This window comes from Thamnophis sirtalis, unplaced genomic scaffold, assembly GCF_051295495.1.
Source record: "Thamnophis sirtalis isolate CommonGarterSnake01/CBP01778 unplaced genomic scaffold, rThaSir2_p1.2 scaffold_5, whole genome shotgun sequence".
Lineage (NCBI taxonomy): Eukaryota > Metazoa > Chordata > Lepidosauria > Squamata > Natricidae > Thamnophis > Thamnophis sirtalis.
The window spans coordinates 115,237,532-115,260,779 of record NW_028261385.1 but is presented as its reverse complement, the minus strand read 5'-3'; the positions used below and the strand labels follow the sequence as shown (position 1 = coordinate 115,260,779).

Here is a 23,248-nt window from a genome sequence, read left to right as displayed (position 1 = left end):
GGTATTAAAGATATTATTACAGAATGTGTCAAGTGTTCTAAGTAATGCCCTTTGCAATTGAATGATTTTGTCAATGCCAATAATGTCCAAGTGATTCTCAGGTTGGTTATTATATAACATTATATGGCTGACCACCAGACAGAATTTTACCCCAGATTGGCAACCTAACTTATAATATTATATAATTTAATATAATTATATGATTTTATATATGTTATGACAGATATGTCAGTGATCATCTAGAACGCTACATTTGATGGGTCCTAGATAGCAGGCCTTTTCTGCTGTGGCACCCGTATTGTAGCATCTTCTCGCCCCAGATATAAGGTTGGCATCATTACTCCTAAGCTTCCAAAGATCCCTCAAGGCCTGTATATTCTCTTCAGTTCTGCTCTTTAGTATAATCCCTTTCCCAATTTTAAGCAAACAACAATGCTGTGGCATCAGTTAGATTGCAAATACTGGTACCATATTTTAAGCTCCATTGTTGAATGGTGACATTGAACAGAATAGAATAACAGAGTTGGAAGGGATGTTACAGCTTTTCTAGTCTAAACATACACCATTCCAGAAAAGTGGCTGTTCAGTCTCTTCTTAAAAGTTTCTAGTGATGGAGCATCCACAACTTCTGAAGGCAAGCTGTTCCACTGGTTATTTGTTCTCACTGTCAAGAAATTTCTCCTTAGTTGAAAGTTGCTTCTCTCTTTAATTAGTTTCTATTCATTGTATCTTGTCTTGCCTTCCTGTGCTTTGGAAAATAGGTTGACCCCCTCTTCTTTGCAGTAGCCCCTGAAATCTTGGAACATTGCTATCATATTATCCCTTGTCCCTCTTTTCAGTAGACTAGACATACTCAATTGTTATTCATGTTTAATCTCCAGCCCGCTAATCATCTTTGTTGCTGTTTTCTGCATTCTTTCCCCAGTTTCAACATCTTTTTTATAATATGATGACCAAAACTGGAAGCAGTATTCTACATGTGGTCTTCCTAAGGCTTCATAAAATGGTACTAATATTTCATGAGATCTTGATTCGATCCCTCTGTTAATGCAACCTAGCATTGGCTTTTTTGGCTGCTGCCACACACTGCTGGCTCTTATTTAACAATAGTAATAGCACTTAGACTTATATACCACTTCATAGTGCTTTATAGACCTCTCTAAGTGTTTTACATAGTCTGCAAATTTCCCCCACCTGGGTCCTCATTTTAATGATCTACCAAAGAATGGATGGCTGAGTCAACCTTGAGCCAGCCAGGATCAAAGTGCTGGCAATCATCAGAGTTTGCTTGCAATACTGCATGTTCATCACTGTGCCACCACAGCTCTTTTAAGTGATTGACCACTAAGACTTCAAAATCCCTCTCACAGTTACTGCTATTGAGCCAAGTTTCACCTAATATGTAACTGTACATTTGGTTTTCCTTGCTTGAGTGAAAACCTTACTTTTCTATATATTGAATTTCAATTTTTTAGATAGGGTCCAGTGCTCAAGATCTTGAGCCTATCTTTTGGGGTGTTGACTATTCCTGCTAGTTTAGTGTCATCTGCAAACTTGATGCGTCCCCCTTCTATTCCCGCTTCTAAATTGTTTATGAAGATATTAAAGAGCAATGGGCTTAAAAAGGAACCTTGGAATACCATACTGCTTACTTCCCTCCATGTAGATATCTTCTCAGATAATGATGTAGGCCATACTTTTTCTTTTTTTGAAGATAGGAACCATATCAGCTCTTTTCTAATCTTCTGGTAGTTCCCCAGTGCTACCAAAACTTTGAAAGATATGGTTCAATGGTTCCAAAATCACATTTGCCAGTTTCTTCAAAACTCTGGAATGTAATCCATTAGGTCCCGGTGACCCAGTAGACTTGAGACCCAGGATGTGACTTCTTTATTATTTACATCCAACCATGTATTATTCTCTTTACCTCTTTTAGATCTTCTTCTATAATTACTAATTCTGTTTAATAATATTATATAATAGTTTTAACTAATGATTGTCATTCATTTACCATTTTTACTGATTTGTTTTACACCTTTCAGATTAATTTTGTGAGATGGGCAGCCCCATAAATTTGATTAATAACATAAATACATATTTTATAATTATAAAATATAATTACATAATATATAATATAATTATCATCTGGAGCAACACTTAAACACAATCAGCATTGACAAAATCATTTCATTGTTATTATTTCATCAAGGAATAACACAATGCAGAGAACAACGAACAAAAAATCACTTATTTTCTTGTTGCTCTTTGGAAATTTGAATCTCATTGAGGATCCTATGCCTTTTCCAAGTAACTTCCTAATGTGCCCAGTGAGGTAGTTTGTTAATCCATATTTGATATAGACAAATTATTCAGCTATTGTAAAGATGTGTTTAATCTGTTATATTGTCTATTGTGCCAATAACTATAGGGTTGAGTGTTTTCCTGAAGTATCTTTTTCAATAGTTAGGTTATTATTTTCTCATTATTATTACCTCTTCACAAAAAGGCTATAATGGCAATCAATGTATAGGTATGAATACTTCCATTGTAAAGAATGAGGACGTCTGGCAGAAAAACATTTTATTTCCCAAGAGTTTATGGCTGAACTAAATAGAATTTCCAGTACCTAATTTTGTATTTTCCTTATTTAGGATTTCTCAGCTCTAAAAAGATCTACAGTCAAATATTCTGTTTCTGAAACTCAAAGACAATTATTTGATAAACAACAACAAGTACAACATAATAATAATACTGTAATCTATGACCTCATAAAAAAGAACCTGCTGTGAGATTTCTTATTGCAAGATGCTTAGATTGGCTTAGATTGCAGCTGTGGTCCAATTTGTAGGGCTAGATTCTACCCAAGTCTAAGATCTTAAACATATTGCCCAGTAAATAACAATATGCCTTCTATTGTTTGGTTGATAAAAATGTGGTACTGTACTAGCACGTTTCCTTTATGCTTGTTTTACACACTTCCGATCCTTTTTGTGAAAAAGAGAGAATCACTGATGTATGTAAGGTAATAGAATACAGTAAAAAACACAACCACAGTCACAAAACCTCTAAGCTTCTAATTCTTATTAATTCTTTCCATTGAGGAACAGACATTTTTCTCTTTTAGCTTCTTCTCTTTTGGGGATTTATAAATAAAAAGTTGGCAGACTATAAAACAACTTTCTCTTTATTGAAAAATTGAAATAAAGAACCCATTATAAGCAACAGTAAATGTGCTAAAGGAAATCGTTTTTCATAAGTGATTTAAATACAGTTCCATTTAAATAGGCTAGAAAGATGAACAATCACACATAAAGGGAGAGTAAGAACAGCAAAGGAAAATGAATGAAAAATTTCGTTGAATTTCAAAATCAAACCAACTAGGTTCCTTAACTTAAGGTTCAATACTGTAACTGCAGCAAAGTGATTAGTGCTTGGGATGAGATGGAGGGATTTTCTTTCAATGCATTTGTTAGTTTTTTCATTTCACTTTTGTTTTAATACTTATATTTTATCAGTTCCCTATTAGAAGACACTGACATCAATTAAATAGGAAAAAGAATTCAGCCATATAATATAGAAAAATGTGTCACCTTGCAATTAAGCAAAGTAATTCTCCATTTCCATTTCAACATATTCAACCTTTGGGTTATATAAGATAGGGCTATTTATTTATAAATAAAGTAAATATAGATAAAAGAAGCAAGTATCTTTCACACGGGTTATGACATATGGATGAAGATTTGCACTTTTATTTTTGTGTTACTGTATTTTTTATTAGCAGAATGATTCATTTTTGGCATCTTTTCCATCCAGCACCAAAGCATATATGCTGGCTACTTGTAAAGTGAGTGGAGGTCTCATGTTCTCTTCCAATGCAGACAGTCAAATGTTTTTTTCCCCTCAAACCCTGAAATAATTTGCTACCTGAAGGAAAATGACCTATCAATTGGTTGACTTCTGTGTTTGAGCCTATAATAATCAATTCTGATGACTGTTAGAATGGCTCAGTATGTCAGTTGTTTTGTGAAACCCTAGCTATGGCATTTCTCTATTAGATGTGTGAAACTAATTCCAAAGAGTGTTGACCTAGATCAGTGGTTCCCAAACTTGGCAATTTTAAGACTTGTGGACTTCAACTCCCAGAATTCTCCAGCCAGCTCTGCTCGGTATGTCAGTTGTTTTGTGAAACCCTAGCTATGGCATTTCTCTATTAGATGTGTGAAACTAATTCCAAAGAGTGTTGGCCTAGATCAGTGGTTCCCAAACTTGGCAACTTTAAGACTTGTGGACTTCAACTCCCAGAATTCTCCAGCCAGTTCTGCTGGTCCACAAGTCTTAAAGTTGCCAAGTTTGGGAACCACTGGCCTAGATTAAAGAGTAATAATTGTCCTTCCTGCAAGATATATCTTGCTGGCTGCTGAATTGGATTTGGCTCATGCTGTGTTTTCATAGCTTGTTGGATTCTGACTTTAAGATTAAGATCCAACAAATACCAATGTATGAAAATGTCATATGAATCTCTTATATTTAAATGGTAGCAGTTTTGTTATTACTCCATTGTATATTGAATATTTATTACTGCCTTGGTGCTGTTGCAGGAGGAAGGAAAGTTGATGTTTCTGCACTTCCTCCTTTGCTTTAGTCAACTAAATGAGCCCATAACATAAAGTATTAAGTGATGGAGATCCCTAATTGTTTCCTTCTCTTGAGGCACTTCTACGTAAGGGACTTATACTTCATTTATTATAACAGTTCCTTCTGTTTTACTCTCCCTTTTGAGAAGCAAAAGCTGGACCCAAAGCTCTTTCATCAGATTCAGAGTTACGAGAAAAGGCTACCCTGGACAAATATTTCCAATTACAGTTGGTTGGGCCATTATAGCATTTTTGTTCTTCAAAATTGAACTTTAATTATTTCTTTTTAGTATATAATTGTAACAGAGGGACTGCAAAGGTATTAAATTTTTAAGTAAGCTAGGAATGGTCAATTACTGAGGAAAAGAACATGATTTAGATTGAGAAAAAAATGAGGGTGTGTGTGTTGTCAAATAATTTACTATTTAACAATCTGGCTCACCCAAGTCTCTGTCAGTTGCAAAGGAAAATAGATAGGTACAATTTTGGTGAGATGGACCTTTTCTTCCATATTGCTACCAAATCCAACTTGCCCCACACCATCATTAAAGCAGCATTTCAGAGAAGAAAATCCCAATATTATGTGTTCCTTAGCTCAATGCAGCCAGAGGCTCTGTTGTATGTTAGCTGTGGATGTATTTCAGATTGTATGTCTGTTTGTGATTCAACCATATTATTCACTTTGTTTTAAAATATTATATTTCCTGTTTTCAAGCACTAATCTTATTTGGCCACTTGAACCATCAGAACATTTTATTTAATTAAATGAGAATGTACAATTATTTGTTATGTGGAAAACCAAGATTCATCCAGATAAATGTTATTGTTTAAATTAGCTAACAATCAAGACAGGGTGATGCAAGTATTTCAAATAGACCCTAGTGCACTTGGGATGTTTTTCTGAAGTTAACACAAAAGTTAAGCAGTGAAAAAAAAAGATGTATAATTTACAGTGATAAATTTTAGAAGAAATGCTAATAACAGGAGACGTTAACTACCTGGACATGTGTTGTAAAACCATTTCAGGCAAAACTGCAGTTTCCAAAATTCTTCTATGGTCTTTCTGACTGCTTCATTGTCAAGAAAATTGAAGAAGAAACAAGAGAACTGATGATCCTAATGAACAGGGAACAGTGTTGAAGTAGGGAATAGCCATTGAAGGTGCAAAACAAGGAGAACCTTAGATAGAATGTTGATATAATCTTGCAGTTCAAGTGTTCCAGAAATAGATTGAAGCATAATCATAAATGTACACTACAAAGTTAATTTCAACAAGCTGAGAGAAATAGATTAACTAAATCTGATTGCGTTGACAGAAATCCTTAGGTCAAAGGAAATAAAGGAGGACTGGCACTGGAAATACAATAACACATCATTCCATTGAGGGGAAAAATGGGTTTAGAAAACTGTTGTGGGTGCATTGGATAATTTTGACTAAGCTAAATGTTGAAGATAAAATCTGGGAGAAAACAAAAAGGGTGTTGTAATTTCCAAGAAGTATCAGCAAGTAGTTAATATTTGCAGGAAGAAATCAAGTTTAAATTGCAACTCAGTGCAAGGCTGACTCAGTGTAATTCTGTTGTGTTAAAATAGAAATATGGAGGACAGGCACATCGTTAGAGAACTGGAGGAAGGAAAAAGGAGGACCTGAGGAATTACAGGTTAGACATCTTGATATTGAAAATTCTGGAATAGATTATTAAGCATTTTGTGAGCATTTAGGAAAGAATGAAGTGCTTGGAAGGCTAGCAGAGACCTATCAAATATTATGAGGTTCAAAAACCTGATTTCTTTTTTACTGACCATTTAGTTGATCATGGGGATATGCTGCATGTGATGTATCTTGACTTCAGCAAACATTCAACAAAGTCTCTCATGAAATTGTAGAAGAGAAGATGGCAAAATGAGGGCTAGACTATGTTGCCATTAGTAGATTACAGAACTGATTGAATAATTGTACTCAACAACTGTATATTTGTGATTTCCCATCAATTTGAAAATTAATGTCAAATGGTAATGGTAAACTGCAGGATTCAATTCTGTTCAATGTACTTGAGATCCAGTTTGGTCTATTGGTGAAGGCACCAATCTAGAAAGCAGGAGACCATGAGTTCAGGGTCCACCTTATCCATGAAAGCCAGCTGGGTGACCTTGGGACAGTCTCTATGTCTCTGCTCACCTCACCTCAAATGATAGTTGGGGGCAAAATAGGGAGAGGAAGATGTGTTGGATATATTCAACGCCTTGAGTTATTTGTAAAAAAATAAAAGCTGGATACAAATAAATTAATAAATATTTATAAATGACATGGATGACAAGTTACAAAATGATACAAATATAGAAGGGCTACCTTAGGATTAGGGTCAAAGATCTTTGACAGGCAGGAAGAGTGAGGAGAAACCAGTAAAATGAATTTCAACAAGGATAAATGCAAATTGAAGGCACAAGTATAGGATAAAGGAACTATATTGGATAGCAGTATGACTAAAAGAAACTGATTGTGTTGGCACATGACATAAAACAATGTGATGCCAAAATTGTCAATACAGTCCTTGACTGCATCAGCAGAAGTAGCATCTAAATCAAGAGAAATCATTGTTCCTCTCTATTCTCTGATAATTACATAGCATCTAGAATACTGCATCCAGTTCAGGTCACTTCATTTCAGAAAAGAAATGGGCAAACCTGAGCATATGTTGAGGAGAACAACAGAGGTAACTGAGGACCTGGAAGTAAGGAACAGTTGGAGGCACTGGTATGTTGAGCTTGCAGAAGAGAAAACTCCAGGAAGACATGATATTGAAAGGGTTGACATTTTGGGGGGAAGAGAGGGCAGATTCAGAAATAATAGATTGAAATGGCAAGATTGGACAGTAGGAAGAATTTTCTAATCTTCAACAATGAAAGTGACTGATTTGTTAGATGATGGTCTTACTTTACTGGAGATCTTTGAACAGAAGCTGCATAACCATCAATTTAGTGGTGGATTCCTGAATTGGAGGTTTGGACTTCAGTAAATGACTTCCAAGATCTCTTCCAAATCTTATGTTCTCTGATTCCATGAAGATGAGCTTCATGAGCACTGAGAAGTAAATAAATTATGTAATACTGAATGTAGAAATAAACATAAGCTTAAATTTTTTTAGGACAAGATAAACAGGAATTACTTTTCTTCTATTTGCTAGCATCTCACTAAAATACTGTGTAAAGGCCATAGTGCAAATAGATGAACATGTGACATGATTTGGTGGATATTTTGCCCCAATTCTTTTCTTAGAAAAAAGTTGACAGAACAACCATTTGCTATGTATTGAGATCTCTGAATTCAATCTGAATGTTATTTTAGAAAGTATTCTTGCCTTTCTGTGAGGTCAGCCAACTCCCAACTATATTTATGAGTAATGAATTTATGTAGAATCAGCTCACATATATCTATTGTTCTAGATCTTAGTTGGTAACATTTATTGTCTTGTGATTTAAGCGAAGACTGAGGAGAGTCTGTCTTGTGCGATCTAGATCCCTATTTCCTTTTGTTGTACCAGATGGTATTCATACTGCTTATTCAATTGCTACCCCCAGTATTTTGCAAACAAAGAGCTTTGAGTCCACTTGTCCTGGTGTAACGTGAATGGGATGACACCATGCAAGTGAAAAGGCAACAAAACCTGAGTGCACTAACAGGCAGCGGCTGGTGCTGCAGTAAAAGGCTGAGGTTGGCAGTGGAGGCTGCAAGTGGGTCGGCTCTTACCTGACCACCTGCAAAAATGACAGGGGTGGAGGCAGGCTTTGGGCGATAGGGGATGGTGGCACCTTTCGGTGGGGACTAGGAAAAGGGACAAGGAGAGGGAGAGAGAACATTAGACCACATTTCCTAAAACAATAGCAAAAAGAGTGTTAGAGGGCAACCAAACATGTACAAATAAAACCATACTGAATATGAACTGATAAAGTTAACTTTGCAAAGTTTTGTTACCAGACCAGAAACTAGAATCATTTAGTGGACCATTAATCGTGGCCAGGTGTTCACTTGCCTTGGGATTGCTGGGCACAAATTAAAGGCTCTCCTTTCCATCAATGATCTGCTTAAGACAGCAGCAGAGGGATTGTGAGATTGCAAGGTTTCCAGCCCTCTGAAGACCACTTCCAAGAACTTTCTCTGAGCCTTTAGACCAAATTATGTCTTCTATTTTTTCTGCTGCCAGGAAGCTGCTCCTTTTTATTGTAGTATTTTTGTACAATCACAAGATACATTTCAAAAACTGTTGCAAATAGTTTAGTAATATAGCTCACTCACCCACTTCATTTTTTTCCAAAGAGCCACCAATCTGGTATGAACTGTTTAGCCAAAAGGCGTGAATATGGCTTCCTGAGACTTTCATAAATTATTACCCAATTCTAATTTTTAAATAAGGGAGAAGAAAATTACTAAATGTATGATTGGAAAGTAACTAAAGTAAGTGTATTTAATGACATTTAACTAGAAATAAAATCAAATTAAGTTTTAATGCTGGCTTTATTTGCTACTTTTGGGGGCACTGCTGCCCTTAGCTACTATTCAAAAGTCAAATATGGCCCAAGAAACAATTGCACATCCCTGTGCTAAAGTTACTTATATTTGGATTAACATTTGCTCCTCCACATAGCAGTCGAATCTAACTGTGTGGACCTTATTTTTATTCTCATGTACTGCATATTAATCTGAAGAATTGTTACTTTCTTTCAAAACTTGCATATGCAATTGTTATAATTTGATTTTTCAATTCTCCTTTAATATTTAGAATGAATGTCATTTCTGATGCTGCATAAATGAAGCATCACAATTCACAATATTTGGATATTCTAAGCAGACATATCTAGCAGGAACAAAAAAGACATATCTAGCAGGAACAGAAAATAATATCAAGTGTAGCAATAGCTCTTAGACCTATATACTGCTTCATAGTGCTTTTACAGCCCTCTCTAAGCAGTTTACAGAGTCAGCATATTGCCCCCAACAATCTGGGTCCTCATTTCACCCACTTCGGAAGGATGGAAGGCTGAGCTGTTGAGATTTGAACTGCCAAACTGCAGCTAGCAGTCAGCTGAAGTAGCTTGTAGCACTGCACTCTAACCACTGCGCCAGCTTGGCTCTTAATTAAGTGTAGCAACAATTAATTTTACCAGTGAAGTTCAAGACAGTGAAATTCATGAAGGAAAATGTAAAACAGAATTCTGGAAATAATGAACCCTGGCCTGGAGCCAATGGAGCATAATGAAGTTATACATAGAAAGGTTATTTAATTACATGAAAAAATTAACATGCTGTAGATGGGTCTAGGTAGTGTCTTAGCTGAAATATTCATGAAATGTTATCTTGAAAATTTGCAATAAAAACAGATAAAGCACTTGCTTTTTTAGATACATTTGGAAAGCCCCTTTTTTATTTTAGTGAGGTTTAAACACCCTGCTATTATTGTAGCTAGAATTACTCATTAACTTCAGCTACCAGGAATCTGCTCTTGCACTGATTTCTTCAACGTTTTTTCATAAGCATGAATCCACCTCCAACTCCCACCTAATACAATATTATCAATGCACATTCTTGTTTCCAGATTTTCATTTGCTAGCATACACATTTTAATGGTTGTTCCACAGCACATCACCTAATGGTGTTGATGCTTTATTTTATTTTTGGATAAAAGTGCTCTAAAATCAAGAGAGCTTTCATCTGAAAGCAGAGGATGGAGACAAATAGAAACCATGTATTAGTCTTATGTTAGAAATATTCTTGACAACTGAAGAATACAAATCATAGCAGGAAATTAATGAATTAGAAAAATAGAAATGATATTATTAATGCACTCCTCTTTTCATTCCTGTTTTGTTGGATTTCTGAACAATATAATTTTTTCATATTAAATCTGCAAAAATGTATCTCACTGAATCTTTTATAACTAAAGTATATTTAATGACAATATAAACCAAATGGCCTAGTAGGCATTGCATGCCTGCATACTCTTGTCTCCCTGAACTACTATTTTAGCCCAAATCCTCATAGAATTACTTTCTCGTGTAGTCACCCAGAGCTGTTTTGAACCACAGATTGATTGAATGCCTGAGTAGGCGAGGACTAATAACAATCCATTTTCAGTTATTTACTTATGGTCCTTTATACTTTACCCCTGTTACAGACTGTACCTCCAGCATCACCACACAGATCTGTTTGACGCATTGGATAATTGCATCGGGGGTCCCTGAGATGGTCACTGCCCTTTCTGTAGAGTTGGGCAGCATATCCCCTGCCACCTGAACCTGAGCACCTGTGGACTGAAGAAAGGAAAAAAGCTTATTTTTTTCTGAACAGGCACTTAAACATCCGTGTGTGTGTGTGTGTGCGCGCGCGCGCGTGCGTGTGTGTGAATCCATAAGAACCAAAATGATCAGAGTAGGAACAGCGCATGAGTAAAATAAAAAATAAAACTCAGTGAAAAATTTGGCATTAAAAAGATATGAATGTAGGCATCAAGTGAGCCTCTCTCAGGATGGCATTCAACAAGCCCACCATGCCTTCTTGTTTCAGTAACCTGGGCATGGAGGCAGCTCAATGAAAGCCTTGGGTAATGAATTGAGAGGGTAAGATACTATCCTACTTCAGGAGCCTATTCCAATGCCCTTTGGATGGCTTTAGCGAACCATCCAGGCCTTTGAATTCAGCCTATAAATGGACTGATACCCAGGGCAGATTTTAATGGATTAGTAATAATGTGGTCAGATTAGCCACTCTCAGATTACTGTCAACTGCTCATTTTGGACCAATTTTATTTTCTAGACAATTTTCAACATAAAATCCAAACAGAAGATTATAAATCATAGAATAACCATTGCAATATATTTTTGTCCAGGTTTTAATTGTATATTATCTGAAATAATTAAAAATCACTCTGCTAACATGGGCTAGCCATACAGCCATCACTGCTCCTGCCCTCTGGAATGGCATTCCTCCCTCCCCCCAAGAGACAATACCCCCTTTCTTGTGGTTATGGAAGGACCTTAAGATTTGGCTGCATTTGCAGGTCTGGGATTAATATGTTTGTGGGGTTCCCATTATGTTTTCTTGTTATTATTATGGTTGTTTTTAATCCAGACCTTCCGTTTTGTTTTACATTTTTCATTGTTTTAACTATCAGTTTAAATTCACCCAAATTTTACTAGAATGGATGGCCATAACAAATTTAGATAAATAAATAAAAGTAAATTATTAGTATTGTATTTTTTGCTGGTTCCACAACAGTGTTATATAAAACAGAATGGAGCAGCTGGAGGGCAGTTATTACCAGGGAATGTCCAGTTAATTTATTTACTTTTTTTTAACATACAAGTAATATATTTATAATTGGATTATTGTCATTAATATTAACACCATTTCAACATAGCAGAGATGAACTTAAAGAGATTGTGGCCAAATGAAATTTTCTATAAGTGAAATTCTTGCCCTAAGAAGACATGAAGGTTCTCAATATGATTCCTGCTTCACTTTATGACAATTGACTTCATGAAGATTTATGAATTAGAGAGATTTAAGGACTGCCCTTTCTTTTATTTCTCATAGAAAATAATTTTCTCTGCACATAGGGAAGTCAGAGACTTACCTCTCTGATTTCTTTAATCTTGGAGCCTCCTTTGCCTATTAATGATCCACACTGGCTTGCTGGTACAACCAATCTTAATGTAACTGGTGGCTTACTTGTAGCTGTGCTGTTACTCATTGAGTTGATTATATCCTTTAGGAAGGAAGGGAGGGAGGGAGGAAGTTTGAATGGTACTTTAGTAGAATGAACCAAGCATTTTTATCACATTGTAGAACTGTGAATGAGCAAATGGAAAAATCGAATTGGTTTTCTTCTGCCTAAGTTGTTAAAACCATCAAATCTTTCATATTTAGGAAATTTGTATCTTACATTTTACAATAGTTCTTCATCTTTACCACTATTGCATATTTAGGACGATGTCAAAGGAACAGAATATGAACAAATAATTTTTGCATTAATGTTCATTAAAGAGCATAATGGCACAGTGGTTAAAGATGCTGACCTTGTCAGCTAGAAAGCTGACAGCCTGGGTTCAAGACCCAAGCACTGCATAACTTGCCCAGCTCCTGCCTACCTAGCCATTCGAAAGCAGATAAATGCAAGTAGATAAATAGGTACCACTTTGGTGGGAAGGTAACAGTGTTCCGTGTGTTCTGGCCTATAGTCATGCTGGCCACAAAACCACAGAAATGTATTTGGACAACATTGGCTCCCTTGGCTAAGAAATGGAAATGAGCACCACCCCTTAGAGTTGGACACAACTGGATAGGGGAAGTTAAAGTTGTTTTGCATTGCATTGCTAATCTCCTGAAAAAATGGCTGTATAATTCAGTGAACAAATGTTTTTCAGTCTGATATATCCATATCACAAAATGTTCTCTGGTAGGAGTATTTATTAGAATCCATGCTTGATTCTAGACAGATCCCAAACTAAACCATAATGAAATGATAGGCCTGGTGCATATGTACCGATTGTCATTTTTCCTATAATATCTTTTTTTAAAGCATTTTGAGAGGTTTTTTTTTTTTTTTACCAAGAAAGGGTCAGTAAAAACAAACATTTCTTTTGATGTTTATTACCTCTTCAAATTTATAAGCAATCATTGCAAATGCTTTGAAGATGGCATCAGTAGGGCCTGTAATGGTCACAATCCTTTCTGGACAGTTTCCTTCTGAGATATTGATTCGTGCTCCACTCTATAATGGAAAAAACCACATCTTGTCATACATATGGGGGGGGGGATGTTGAAAATATAGGATACTCAGACTTCAGTAAGATATTTGATAAAGTAGACCACAGATATTTTGGAAAAAAATGTGGGCTAGATGGTCCCATTATCAAATGGATTCATAGTTAAATGAACAACCGTAGTCAAACGTAGTCTTTAATGGGTCTATGTCCAGATGGAAGGTGGTATGCAGTGGGGCACCTCAGGTTCTGTCCTGGGCCTGTACACCTGATAAATGTCTTAAATGAAGGAATAAAATGGATGTTCATAAAATTTGCAAATTACACAAAACTAGGAGGGAAGATAGATAAATCCCATGAAGATCCTATAAAGAGTGGTCTATAGTTAGCTTAAAGAAGAAAAAACTAAGAGGAAACATGATAGCAATATTCTGATACATAAAAGGATGTCAAAGGGAAGAGAGAATAGATTTATTCTCCCTGGCACCTGAGGATAAGGTATGAATCAATAGGTGGAAATGTTACAATGCAAGATCCAAAGCTGAACTAAGACAAAAATTCCTGACTATGAATCCAATAAGAAACAGAACAGCCTATGTCTTGAAGCTGTAGATGCTCTATTACTGGAGGTTTTAAAGAAAAAACCTGGACAGCCATTTGTCCAAAATGGAATGAGATAAAATCATAGGGCTGGAAGAGACCTTGAAGGTCTTCTAATCCAACTCCCTTCCCAAGGTAGGACAAATTATTGTACAATCTTCTCTTGAAAACCTCCAGCGATGGAGCCCCACAACTCCAGGAAGCAAGCTGTTCCATTGATTGATCGTTTTCACTGTCAGGAAGTTCCTCCTGATTTCCAGGTTGAATCATCCTCTGACAAGCTTCACCCATTGCTTCTTGTCCTGTCCTAGCAGCTGGGGAGAATAAATTAATGCCTTCTTCCCTGTGATAGCCCTTCAAGTATTGGAAGACTGCTATCATGTCTCCTCTGAGCCTTGTCTTCATTAGGCTAAATACCCCTAATTCCTTTAGTTCTTCGTTGCATAATTTAGTCTCAAGACCTCTTATCATCTTTGTTGTTCTTCTCTACACTCTTTCTAGGGGTGCAGCAGCATTTTTTGTATTGTGGTGACCAGAACTGGATGCTGTGTTCAAAATGTGACCTCACCTATGCAGTACAGAGAGATACAATCACTTCTCATGATCTTGACACTACCCCTCTGTTGATGTACCCTAGAACTGTGTTGACTTTTTGGCAGTTGCAGTACACTGCTGGCTCATACTTAAGTGGTAACTAGGGCACCTAGATTCCTCTCTCAGTTACTACCGTTGATCCAAATACCTCCTATTCTATAACTGTACATTTGGTTTTTAGGATCTAGTTTTAAGATTTTAAGATATTCTATACCTATGCATTTTGTTTTAAGATTCCTGTATTAGGCAGGTGGCTGGACTAGAAGACCTATATACAGCAGATTCTTAGAAAATATATAGATTTCTTATTTTGTATTGGTTATGGATTATCAATTATATTTATATGGAAATGTTTAGAACGGCATTTAGAACAAACCAGACACTCAAAATATATGAAAATTATAATCTAACATAAACCGCATAGATTCTAACTCAAGTAGCAGCCAAACAACAATGTATAATTAGCCTTAGATTACAACTTCTTTTGACCTTATGAAAAGAACTCTGTTCAGGCACTTAGAAATTCAGAATAGCTTGGGTGGCCTTGACCAGCTTCTTAATATCTATGTAGGAAAAATTACAGAGCAGGATCTAGGTTTTCTCTAGTAGTTCAAAATGCTTATCTGTACTTTTGTCATAGGGAAGCTAATCTTCTTTCAATGCTAAAGAATATGACTGCGTGAAGAAAAAAACCCACTGGTCAACAAATTTCAAGCCTTCTCCACTCTATTTTTATGTAATGTGAACATGTCAGCTGGGCTCAATACTTCAACTAATTCAACTTTGTGCTAAAACGCATCCCAGGGTGGAGGAATTTCCTAGTGGATGCCCTCTCCCGCATGCCACAGCACAAATACACACAGGAGCAGGTAGTAGACACCATCCTCCACCCTGCCCAAACAGCAACCGAAGAGAATATCAAACAACTACAGGACTGGCAAAACTAACCTGCAAGCGATCTAACCATGAAACTCAAAACCCAAGTGCAAGCAGAGCCCTAGTTCTGTGACAACCAAAGTATCTTGATAAAAAGGGAGGGCCTAGCATGGAAGAGGACAAAACTCTACATTCCAGAGTCCCTTTGCACCTTAATCCTTCAGAGGAGCCACGATGTCAAATCAGTGAACCACTTTGGGACTTTACACTTAATAAGGAAGCAATTCTGGTGGCCCGGCATGAAGAAAGACACGGACAGTTATGTGAAAAGTTACACCATATGCGCCACTATGAAAAAGCAACCAGGAAACACCCCCCCCCCCGGACTGCTGCAACCGGTGGTAAAGCCAAGAAGACCATGGGAGAAAATCATAATTTGCCCCACCCGAGTCTCGAATGTAGAATGCATGTTGTGTTTTTACTACTTATTTTGTTTATATATTGTTTATTTTGTATTGTACCCCCTCCCTAATGGTTGTAAGCCGCCCTGAGTCCCCTCAGGGAAAAGGGCGGCCTATAAATCTTAATAAAATACCTAAAAAATAATAATAATAATGGACTTTATAGTGGAGTTGCCAAATAGCAACTCCTTGTTGGTCTTGGACTGTGATTAACTTATTCTCCAGGCAAGCACACTTCATACCCTGCAGTGGACTATCCTCAGCCCACCAGCTTGTCAAACTGTTCCTGAAGCACAGCTACTGCCTGCATGGAGTGCCATGAAGAGTCATCTCAGACTGTGATCTGGACTGTGATTGACTTATTCTCCAAGCAGGCACACTTCATACGCTGCAGCGGACTACCCTCAGCCCACCAGTGACTCAAACTGTTCCTGAAGCACAGCTACTGCCTGCATGGAGTTCCATGAAGAGTCATCTCAGACAGAGGGTTCCAGTTCATGGCTAAATTCTGGAGGGAGTTCCTGCGGTCCATTGGGTCATCCCAGAACCTTAGCTCAGTTTTTCATCCGGCCACCAATGGGGGGGGGGATGTTTGAATGCCATGGTAGAGCAGTACCTGAGGTGTTAAGTGAACTAGCAGCAGTCCAATTGGGTGGACCTCCTCCCTTTCACTGAGGTGGCATACAATAATGCTGTTCATAGTAGCATGGGACTAACTCCGTTCAAAGTAGTGAGCAGCATGGACTTTATCCCAATGCCAAAATACACAAGGGATCCCCCTCCTCAGGCAGCTTGACAGACTGGCTGCCAACACTAAAAGCAGCATGGGAAAATGTCAAGAAAGCACTGGCTAAAGCAGCACAGACCTATAAGCAACAGCTAGACAAACATCAAGCCCCACAATGGCCATTCCAGCTGGGGGAAAAGGTCTACCTCTCCATGAAGTACCTGAGGTTAAAACTCCCCAGCAAGAAGCTGAGACCCAAGTCCATGGGGCCATTCCCCATAGTGAAGATTATCAATCCGGTTATGGTGCAATTAAAATTGCCCCGACTACTAGGGAAGATGCACCTGGTATTCCATAGTAGCCTCTTAAAATACGTGGGACCACTACCCCATGAGCTCCTGGACCCAGCGGTCATAGGAGGCCAAACCCATTATGAGTTGCAACACATCCTAGACTCGAGGTGGCACAGTAGGCAGCTCTAATATCTAATTAAGTGGAAGGGCTACCCCCTATTAGAGGTGACTTGGGTAAAGAGTAGAAACATTGAAGCTGACCACCTCATAGCTAAATTCCATGAAGACAACCCAACAAAACCTGGGGGGGGGGGCTCGCACCCCTAAAATCTATACCTGTACTCAAACTAGTTTTGCTTTGCACAAGTTACCTTCAGGAAGTGAGGGAAGCCGAATGTTAACTCACAAAGCATTCCTGACCTGTTCTTGAGTTGCCATAGGCAGGGGGATAGGGAATCGAGCCTCGCAGCTGCATTGAGGAACTTGCATTTCAGTCAAAACAAAGCACATTCCAGCCAGCAAATGTCAGGGCCATCTCCACAGAGATCCACAGTGGCTGGAGGGAGTGACTTGTACAACCCGTGAAATTGCTTTGTTGGGGAATGTGACTGATGACACACCTTGGGTGGAGGGGGAAACAGGGTCAGAGCCAAGGCTCGAATTGAGGTCAGAGTTGGCTTCACTTGGTCCGTGCCGACATGATGCTCCTAATAAATAACTGGATTTCTTTTGAAGCTTGGCTTGAGACTCATGATTTAATTAGGGCATCAGTCAGAACCTTGACAATTGCATTTATTCCCATATTATTTTATACTATGGTAATGATGCTCACCTCCTCACGCATCTTTTTTACTGTCTCTCCTTTCTGCAACAAAAACAAGAAAAGAAACAGTTGTAAGAACAAACTGACTAAAATGTCATTACTCTTCACATGACACATAATACACAGATTGTTATCTTTTACATGGTATATATGTAATATTGATAAGCACTGCCCAATCAATAAAAGTGTGGAATGGAAGCAAGGTAGAATGTTGAAAAATTAAAGTGAATTTGAAAATCTTGGAACTCATAATAGTGAATATGCACAATGTATAATCAATTATGAAATATGATTCAGAATCTGAACAATTCAAGTTCTATATGATTAAAGGAATGCAAAACTTGCATACAATTATAAAAATGGAATAGTGGGCATTTTGGTGAAAATGGATATTAAGTTCACCCTGAACTTTATCTTTAGAGAGAATTAATTAAAAATATTTTAATCACTGATTTTATCACTGCAGTCACAATTGCTAAAATTATAATTTTTTTCTCCAAAATGCTGGAAATGCAATGAACATTTTGATGGGGGGGGGGGTTCCATTCACAGTAGCAATGTTGCAAAGGTCAACAATATTGGAAATTAATTCATTGTAGAATGGAACAAATCTTTAAAGTCATAATACTGTTTCAATCTGAATTTTTTTTTACTTCACCAAACCACATTTTCTTTCAAAATACAAGGAATTGGCATTATACGTGGTAATGGTTGCATTATATGATTAATTAAATTGTGTGCATATTCTTTGATATTTTGAATAACTTCATATCTAAAAAGTAGACCTTATGTACATTTCAATCTTATTTGGAAACTATTTCTGGAATACAGTTCTGTAAATGGAATTGTGTCACATACTGCACAAGAGTTTAGAATTGTTATTTCAATCTAACATACAGTTTATAAATCATTTACAATATTCTTTCAATGTACTTCTTTTCTCTGATTAATTTGTGTTAAACAAATATTTCTTACAATTCAAAAGAGATATATTTTGATTAGAAATTGAATATGAAATATCTTAGAGTACTCTAAATTGTTAATTGTGTACTGCAGTATATTAGTCAAATGAAAATTTAAATCTCCTGGTTATTCAAGAGTTTTTTATTATCTGCCATCCATATTTTATTGCTTATATTGTGGTTTTTTCATTACTATATTTTCTATAGTTTTTGCATATTATTCAGTTAGTCATGATTGGAGCCATACAAACTAGGTTCACAGAAAAATAGGCATCAATTTTATCTGTATTATTGTGGATCCAGGTGCTTTTTTTTAATGTGGAGATATGAATGAAAATAAATATTGATTATATTTTGTTTTGGGATCCTTCTAACTGGTGGAGAGATCAGGAACAATAACAGTTTGAGAGACAAAACCTAACTTATATCAAAGGAAATTGACCAACAGAAGTATTTTCATACATTGGTTAATTGGTGTGAATATTTAACTGATGTAAATATTATATTTGATTGAGCCTGATTCCTAGCGACCTCATAGACATAGCTATTTAGTTTACTTTGGAGAGTGAGTTGCTTGATATTAGGAAAAGTATTTCCTCAAAATATTTTCAAATCAGTTTCCTATATGCAATTATTCATATTGTTCCAGGCTTTTCTACAATTATTGACCCTTTGTTTATTATAGCTATGTTCTCAGCATTTCATCAGCTCCAATTTGAATATCTGCATTTTCCTTTACATTCCATCTAAATGAATGCAGATGTTGCTTGATCAGTCTGTTGCCTTCTGCTTTTAATAAGAAACCAGATTTGCAAATAGCTCAGTGGAGAAAGCAGTTTACATTTAGGGAAAGGGGAGATGGCTGAATGCATAGCTTCTACTTCACCAATTATAGCTCTCATGCTCTAATTATATACAGCTCTTATTCTCTCAAAACCAGATAGGAAGGAAGAGGGAGAGAAGACAGACTCTCGAGCCCCTTGCTGGTCACCTCCCACATGGATAGCTCTGCCCACAAACAACATATCTGAGTTTTCAAACGTAGAGTACATCACATTACCTTCCCAATGATGCTTCCAACTTCCTGTTGGAAAAAAAATGGCAACAAAGTAAGAATGTAAAAGCTTTAATTATCAGTAAATCTTATTTATTTGGTTCATAGTGTTTATTAATTTCCGATCACAATTGCATGGGTACTCAGTGCAAAATAAACAATTTCTTTATTAGCAAGAATGTAAAACAATGAATAAAAGAACCACCTTTGTAGAGTTCCAAAGATTTTAGCATAGCCAGTTTTGCCTGCACTGATAGCTTCCCTTGGACAGCTAGTTCTTGCTGTTGTGACTGTATAGCCATATTTTGAATTAAATGAAAAGTTATTACTGAATTTAATGTTGGCTAGGTAAAACCCAAAATGAAAAATGCATTAGATATTAAAAGAGAACCTCTGCCAGCCTTTGATATCAATTAACAAAGATATATGTTTGTTACTTGCATCAGTAGGGACATTCCCTCTCCATCTCTACTACAGCAAGGTTTACATATTTGCACTTTGCTAGTAGATAAGAAAAAGAAGAATTTTACCATGTAGCTTTCTCCAGAGGTGGGCTGCTACCGGTTCATACTGGTTCAGGCAAACTGGTAGTTCTGCCCAGTGGCTGGGCCTGCCTCCCTGCCCCAGTGCTTTCCCATCCTATATAATTGGTGTGTGTTTGAAGGCGCACGCAAGAGCGAAGTGCTCACATTTTCTGTTCTGGGTAAACCCGTTACATTATACAATGCCCACCTCTTACTTTCTCCCTTCCCCATTCAAGACAAACATTTTTAAAAAAAATTGAATAGCCATGCCCAAATAACTATTCTAACCCTAACAACAACCCTGTTTATTTATCAAGCTGGGTTCACACTTTTGCCCATATTTCCAGTAAGATATAATGCATGAACAGGTTTGCGGTAACAGGAATGTTAGTGAACCCACTATATCACAATTTGGCAATCTGAGGTTCATGGACACTAGCTTTAGTTCTCCTAACATATGGCATTAGCTTCTAGTATTTTAATTTCCTCCAAAATCCCTATTTAATACAGAGACTTATCCATATTGATGAATGGTGATCAGAGCAGTATTGATACAAAAGAACTCAGATGTGTTGGCTCTGTCCAAAATTTTTTTTGATACTTTATCTCTTGCTTGATATTACTGTATTCAGAAATCTTGCCTGCCTGGAGGCGGGGAAACAAAAGAACTTCTAGGAACAAAAGGCTTTTACTCCTTTTGTCTGTATCTTCATGCACAACTGAAGAGATGTGGCTGCATATCTCCATCTCCTGTACTTGGAGAAATTCCTGCAAGAAGTATCAAAATCATACTTACATTTTAAAATAATTGCTTATTTATTTATTTAACTCATCTCATGGCAGCGATTCTGGGTAGTGTGCAATACCTAACCAAAACAATCCAGAACAACAATTTCTTTGCCAACCAGAGTCATTTATTTGAGATGGGCAGCCATAGAAATTGAATAAATTAATAAACAAATCCAATTAAAAATATTTGAGGTTGCACAAATCATGATATTTACTCAAAAAACATAATGTAAACAATTGGCTAGCAGAATTTGCTCAGCCTTCCAGCTCAAATGCAGTGGAGAAGAGCCAGATCTTTAAAGCCTTACAAAAGGCTAAATGAAATCGCCCTTGCAAATAAATATAAAATGGCGAACTAGCCAATCTAACCCCCAAAATAAAACTTATTTTTTCCAACCTATATTCTCAATGATTCTCTTTTGTTCCTAGTTAATTGTTCATATAATCAAGTCCCTCTGATCCTACTTAATATAATCTCCTTTTTAATCTGTTGCTTAAACTCCCATTTTCAGAATCAGAACTTTTATTTATTTTTCTTGATTCAATTGCAGGTCAACAAAAGACTCAATTTAACCCAATTCAGACAATGGCTTGAATAGATATATAAAAATTTCTATAATTTTTAAGGTAATGCTACATAAAATCTCATGCTAGTTGTAACAATTGGTTTTCTAACCGATATTTTAGGACCTCCAGAACTTTCAATAAAAGAATAAATATCAGTAAGGGAGTACTTTCCGGAATTCCCCTGAAGACATCAACTCTTTTTAACTCTCTGTAACAGCAACCCTAGTTCTGCATTTCTGTTTCAGTCTACTCTTTATGTATTGCATATGTTCGATTTTTTTCTGCCAATTTTTCTGCCAGACTTATATGGGATGTATCTCTGGAAATTGCCTGTAATCCATCTCAGTGAGGATCTTTGTTTTATAGAGGTACTGTAAATTCCTCTGCTTTGTTAGTATGCCTTAGCTTGCTGACTTAATGTGTCCCTACTTCAAACAGATATCTCAAGATGGGACAGATTCACTTTGATTAGCCACGTCAGTGTGAGAATGGGGGCTTAGTGCATGTAAAAGTTTAGGACTTCAAAGACAGGGACATCAGTTTATACTCAGGGAAATAGTCTCCATATATGAAGACATGTCTAATTTTTGAGAACAAGAGATTTTGAAATAACAAGAGAGAACATAAACATTCATAATCAATTTGTTGCACTTATGTGTTCAACATTTTTGTTAGCAAAAGTGTTTTTACATGATTTATTACTTCATCTTATTACACTACTTTATTACTGATTTTAGTGCAAATAGTATTCAAACACTATAATGCTTCTACTCGCTTTCTGTATCCTAAACTGGATATAATCTGTACGTCATCACTGGTGAAGACTACTATTAATTTGTCCCAATAGTTATTACAAACCTATTCACATTTTAAAGAATACCAGGATGAGTAGATATTTATATGGGTCAAACAGTACAGTACAAAAATTAGGAATTTCACCTGCAGAAATCTAAATCAGTCAAGAATCAAGGAAAATGTTACCTGAAACATCAAATTGGGATCAATCCAATTTACAGTCTATGTGACTCCCATGGTTCTAGGACCATATCTGTTATATTTGCTTCTCAATGAAATAATATTCCATATTTAGAAATAATGCATTACATGTACTTTTCAAGGAATAAAAGTGTGGCATACATGAACAGTTTTTGGATTTACATATAAACAAAGTTAGCCTTCATTACTATGCTTGAATTAGAAGTGATGACATGAAAACACTTCAGTATTGCTCACCTTTCCATGCATCAATAATCTGATGGTGAGTGTCACATTCAGACCACCTTCAGAGACTTTAGATTCCATATTTTGTCTTGGAATATTGGATAATGTAGAAAGTTTGGAGACTCAAAGAAATAAAGATATATCTCCACAGGAGATCACCTGTCAGTGAAAAAACAAATGCTCCTTTTGTAGGATAAACAAATAAACAAAACAAATGTTTGTTGTCAATATTGGGTTTCTGTCTGGATGGTCTCTTGTGACGAGCCGAAGGACAGAGAATGGAAGTGTGACCTTCCTCCCATATTTGGGCATACCAGGGGTTGTGACTTTATATATATATATATAAAATCGTTATTCGATTTCTCA

General features: G+C 36.6%; 1 protein-coding gene across 9 annotated transcripts in view; it reads right to left on the bottom strand.

Moving 5' to 3' along the window:
* LOC106547398 (poly(rC)-binding protein 3) overlaps positions 1 to 22,990 on the bottom strand; it is a 49,434-nt gene extending 26,444 nt beyond the window's left edge. For 4 of the 9 annotated variants that reach the window (XM_087716667.1, XM_087716669.1, XM_087716668.1 and 1 more), the window contains exons 1-7: positions 22,895 to 22,990; positions 19,788 to 19,811; positions 17,775 to 17,807; positions 13,283 to 13,399; positions 12,263 to 12,394; positions 10,812 to 10,940; positions 8,383 to 8,457 (exon numbers count right to left, since the gene is read on the bottom strand). In XM_087716667.1, the coding sequence (XP_087572793.1) occupies positions 8,383 to 8,457; positions 10,812 to 10,940; positions 12,263 to 12,394; positions 13,283 to 13,399; positions 17,775 to 17,807; positions 19,788 to 19,811; positions 22,895 to 22,963 (579 nt within the window). In that variant the 5' untranslated portion in view covers positions 22,964 to 22,990. Of the gene's footprint in view, positions 1 to 8,313; positions 8,458 to 10,793; positions 10,941 to 12,262; positions 12,395 to 13,282; positions 13,400 to 17,774; positions 17,808 to 19,787; positions 19,812 to 22,894 lie in introns of all 9 variants that reach the window. The other 5 variants (XM_087716662.1, XM_087716663.1, XM_087716666.1 and 2 more) reach the window with 3 other exon arrangements.
* Positions 22,991 to 23,248: the final 258 nt, after the last annotated feature.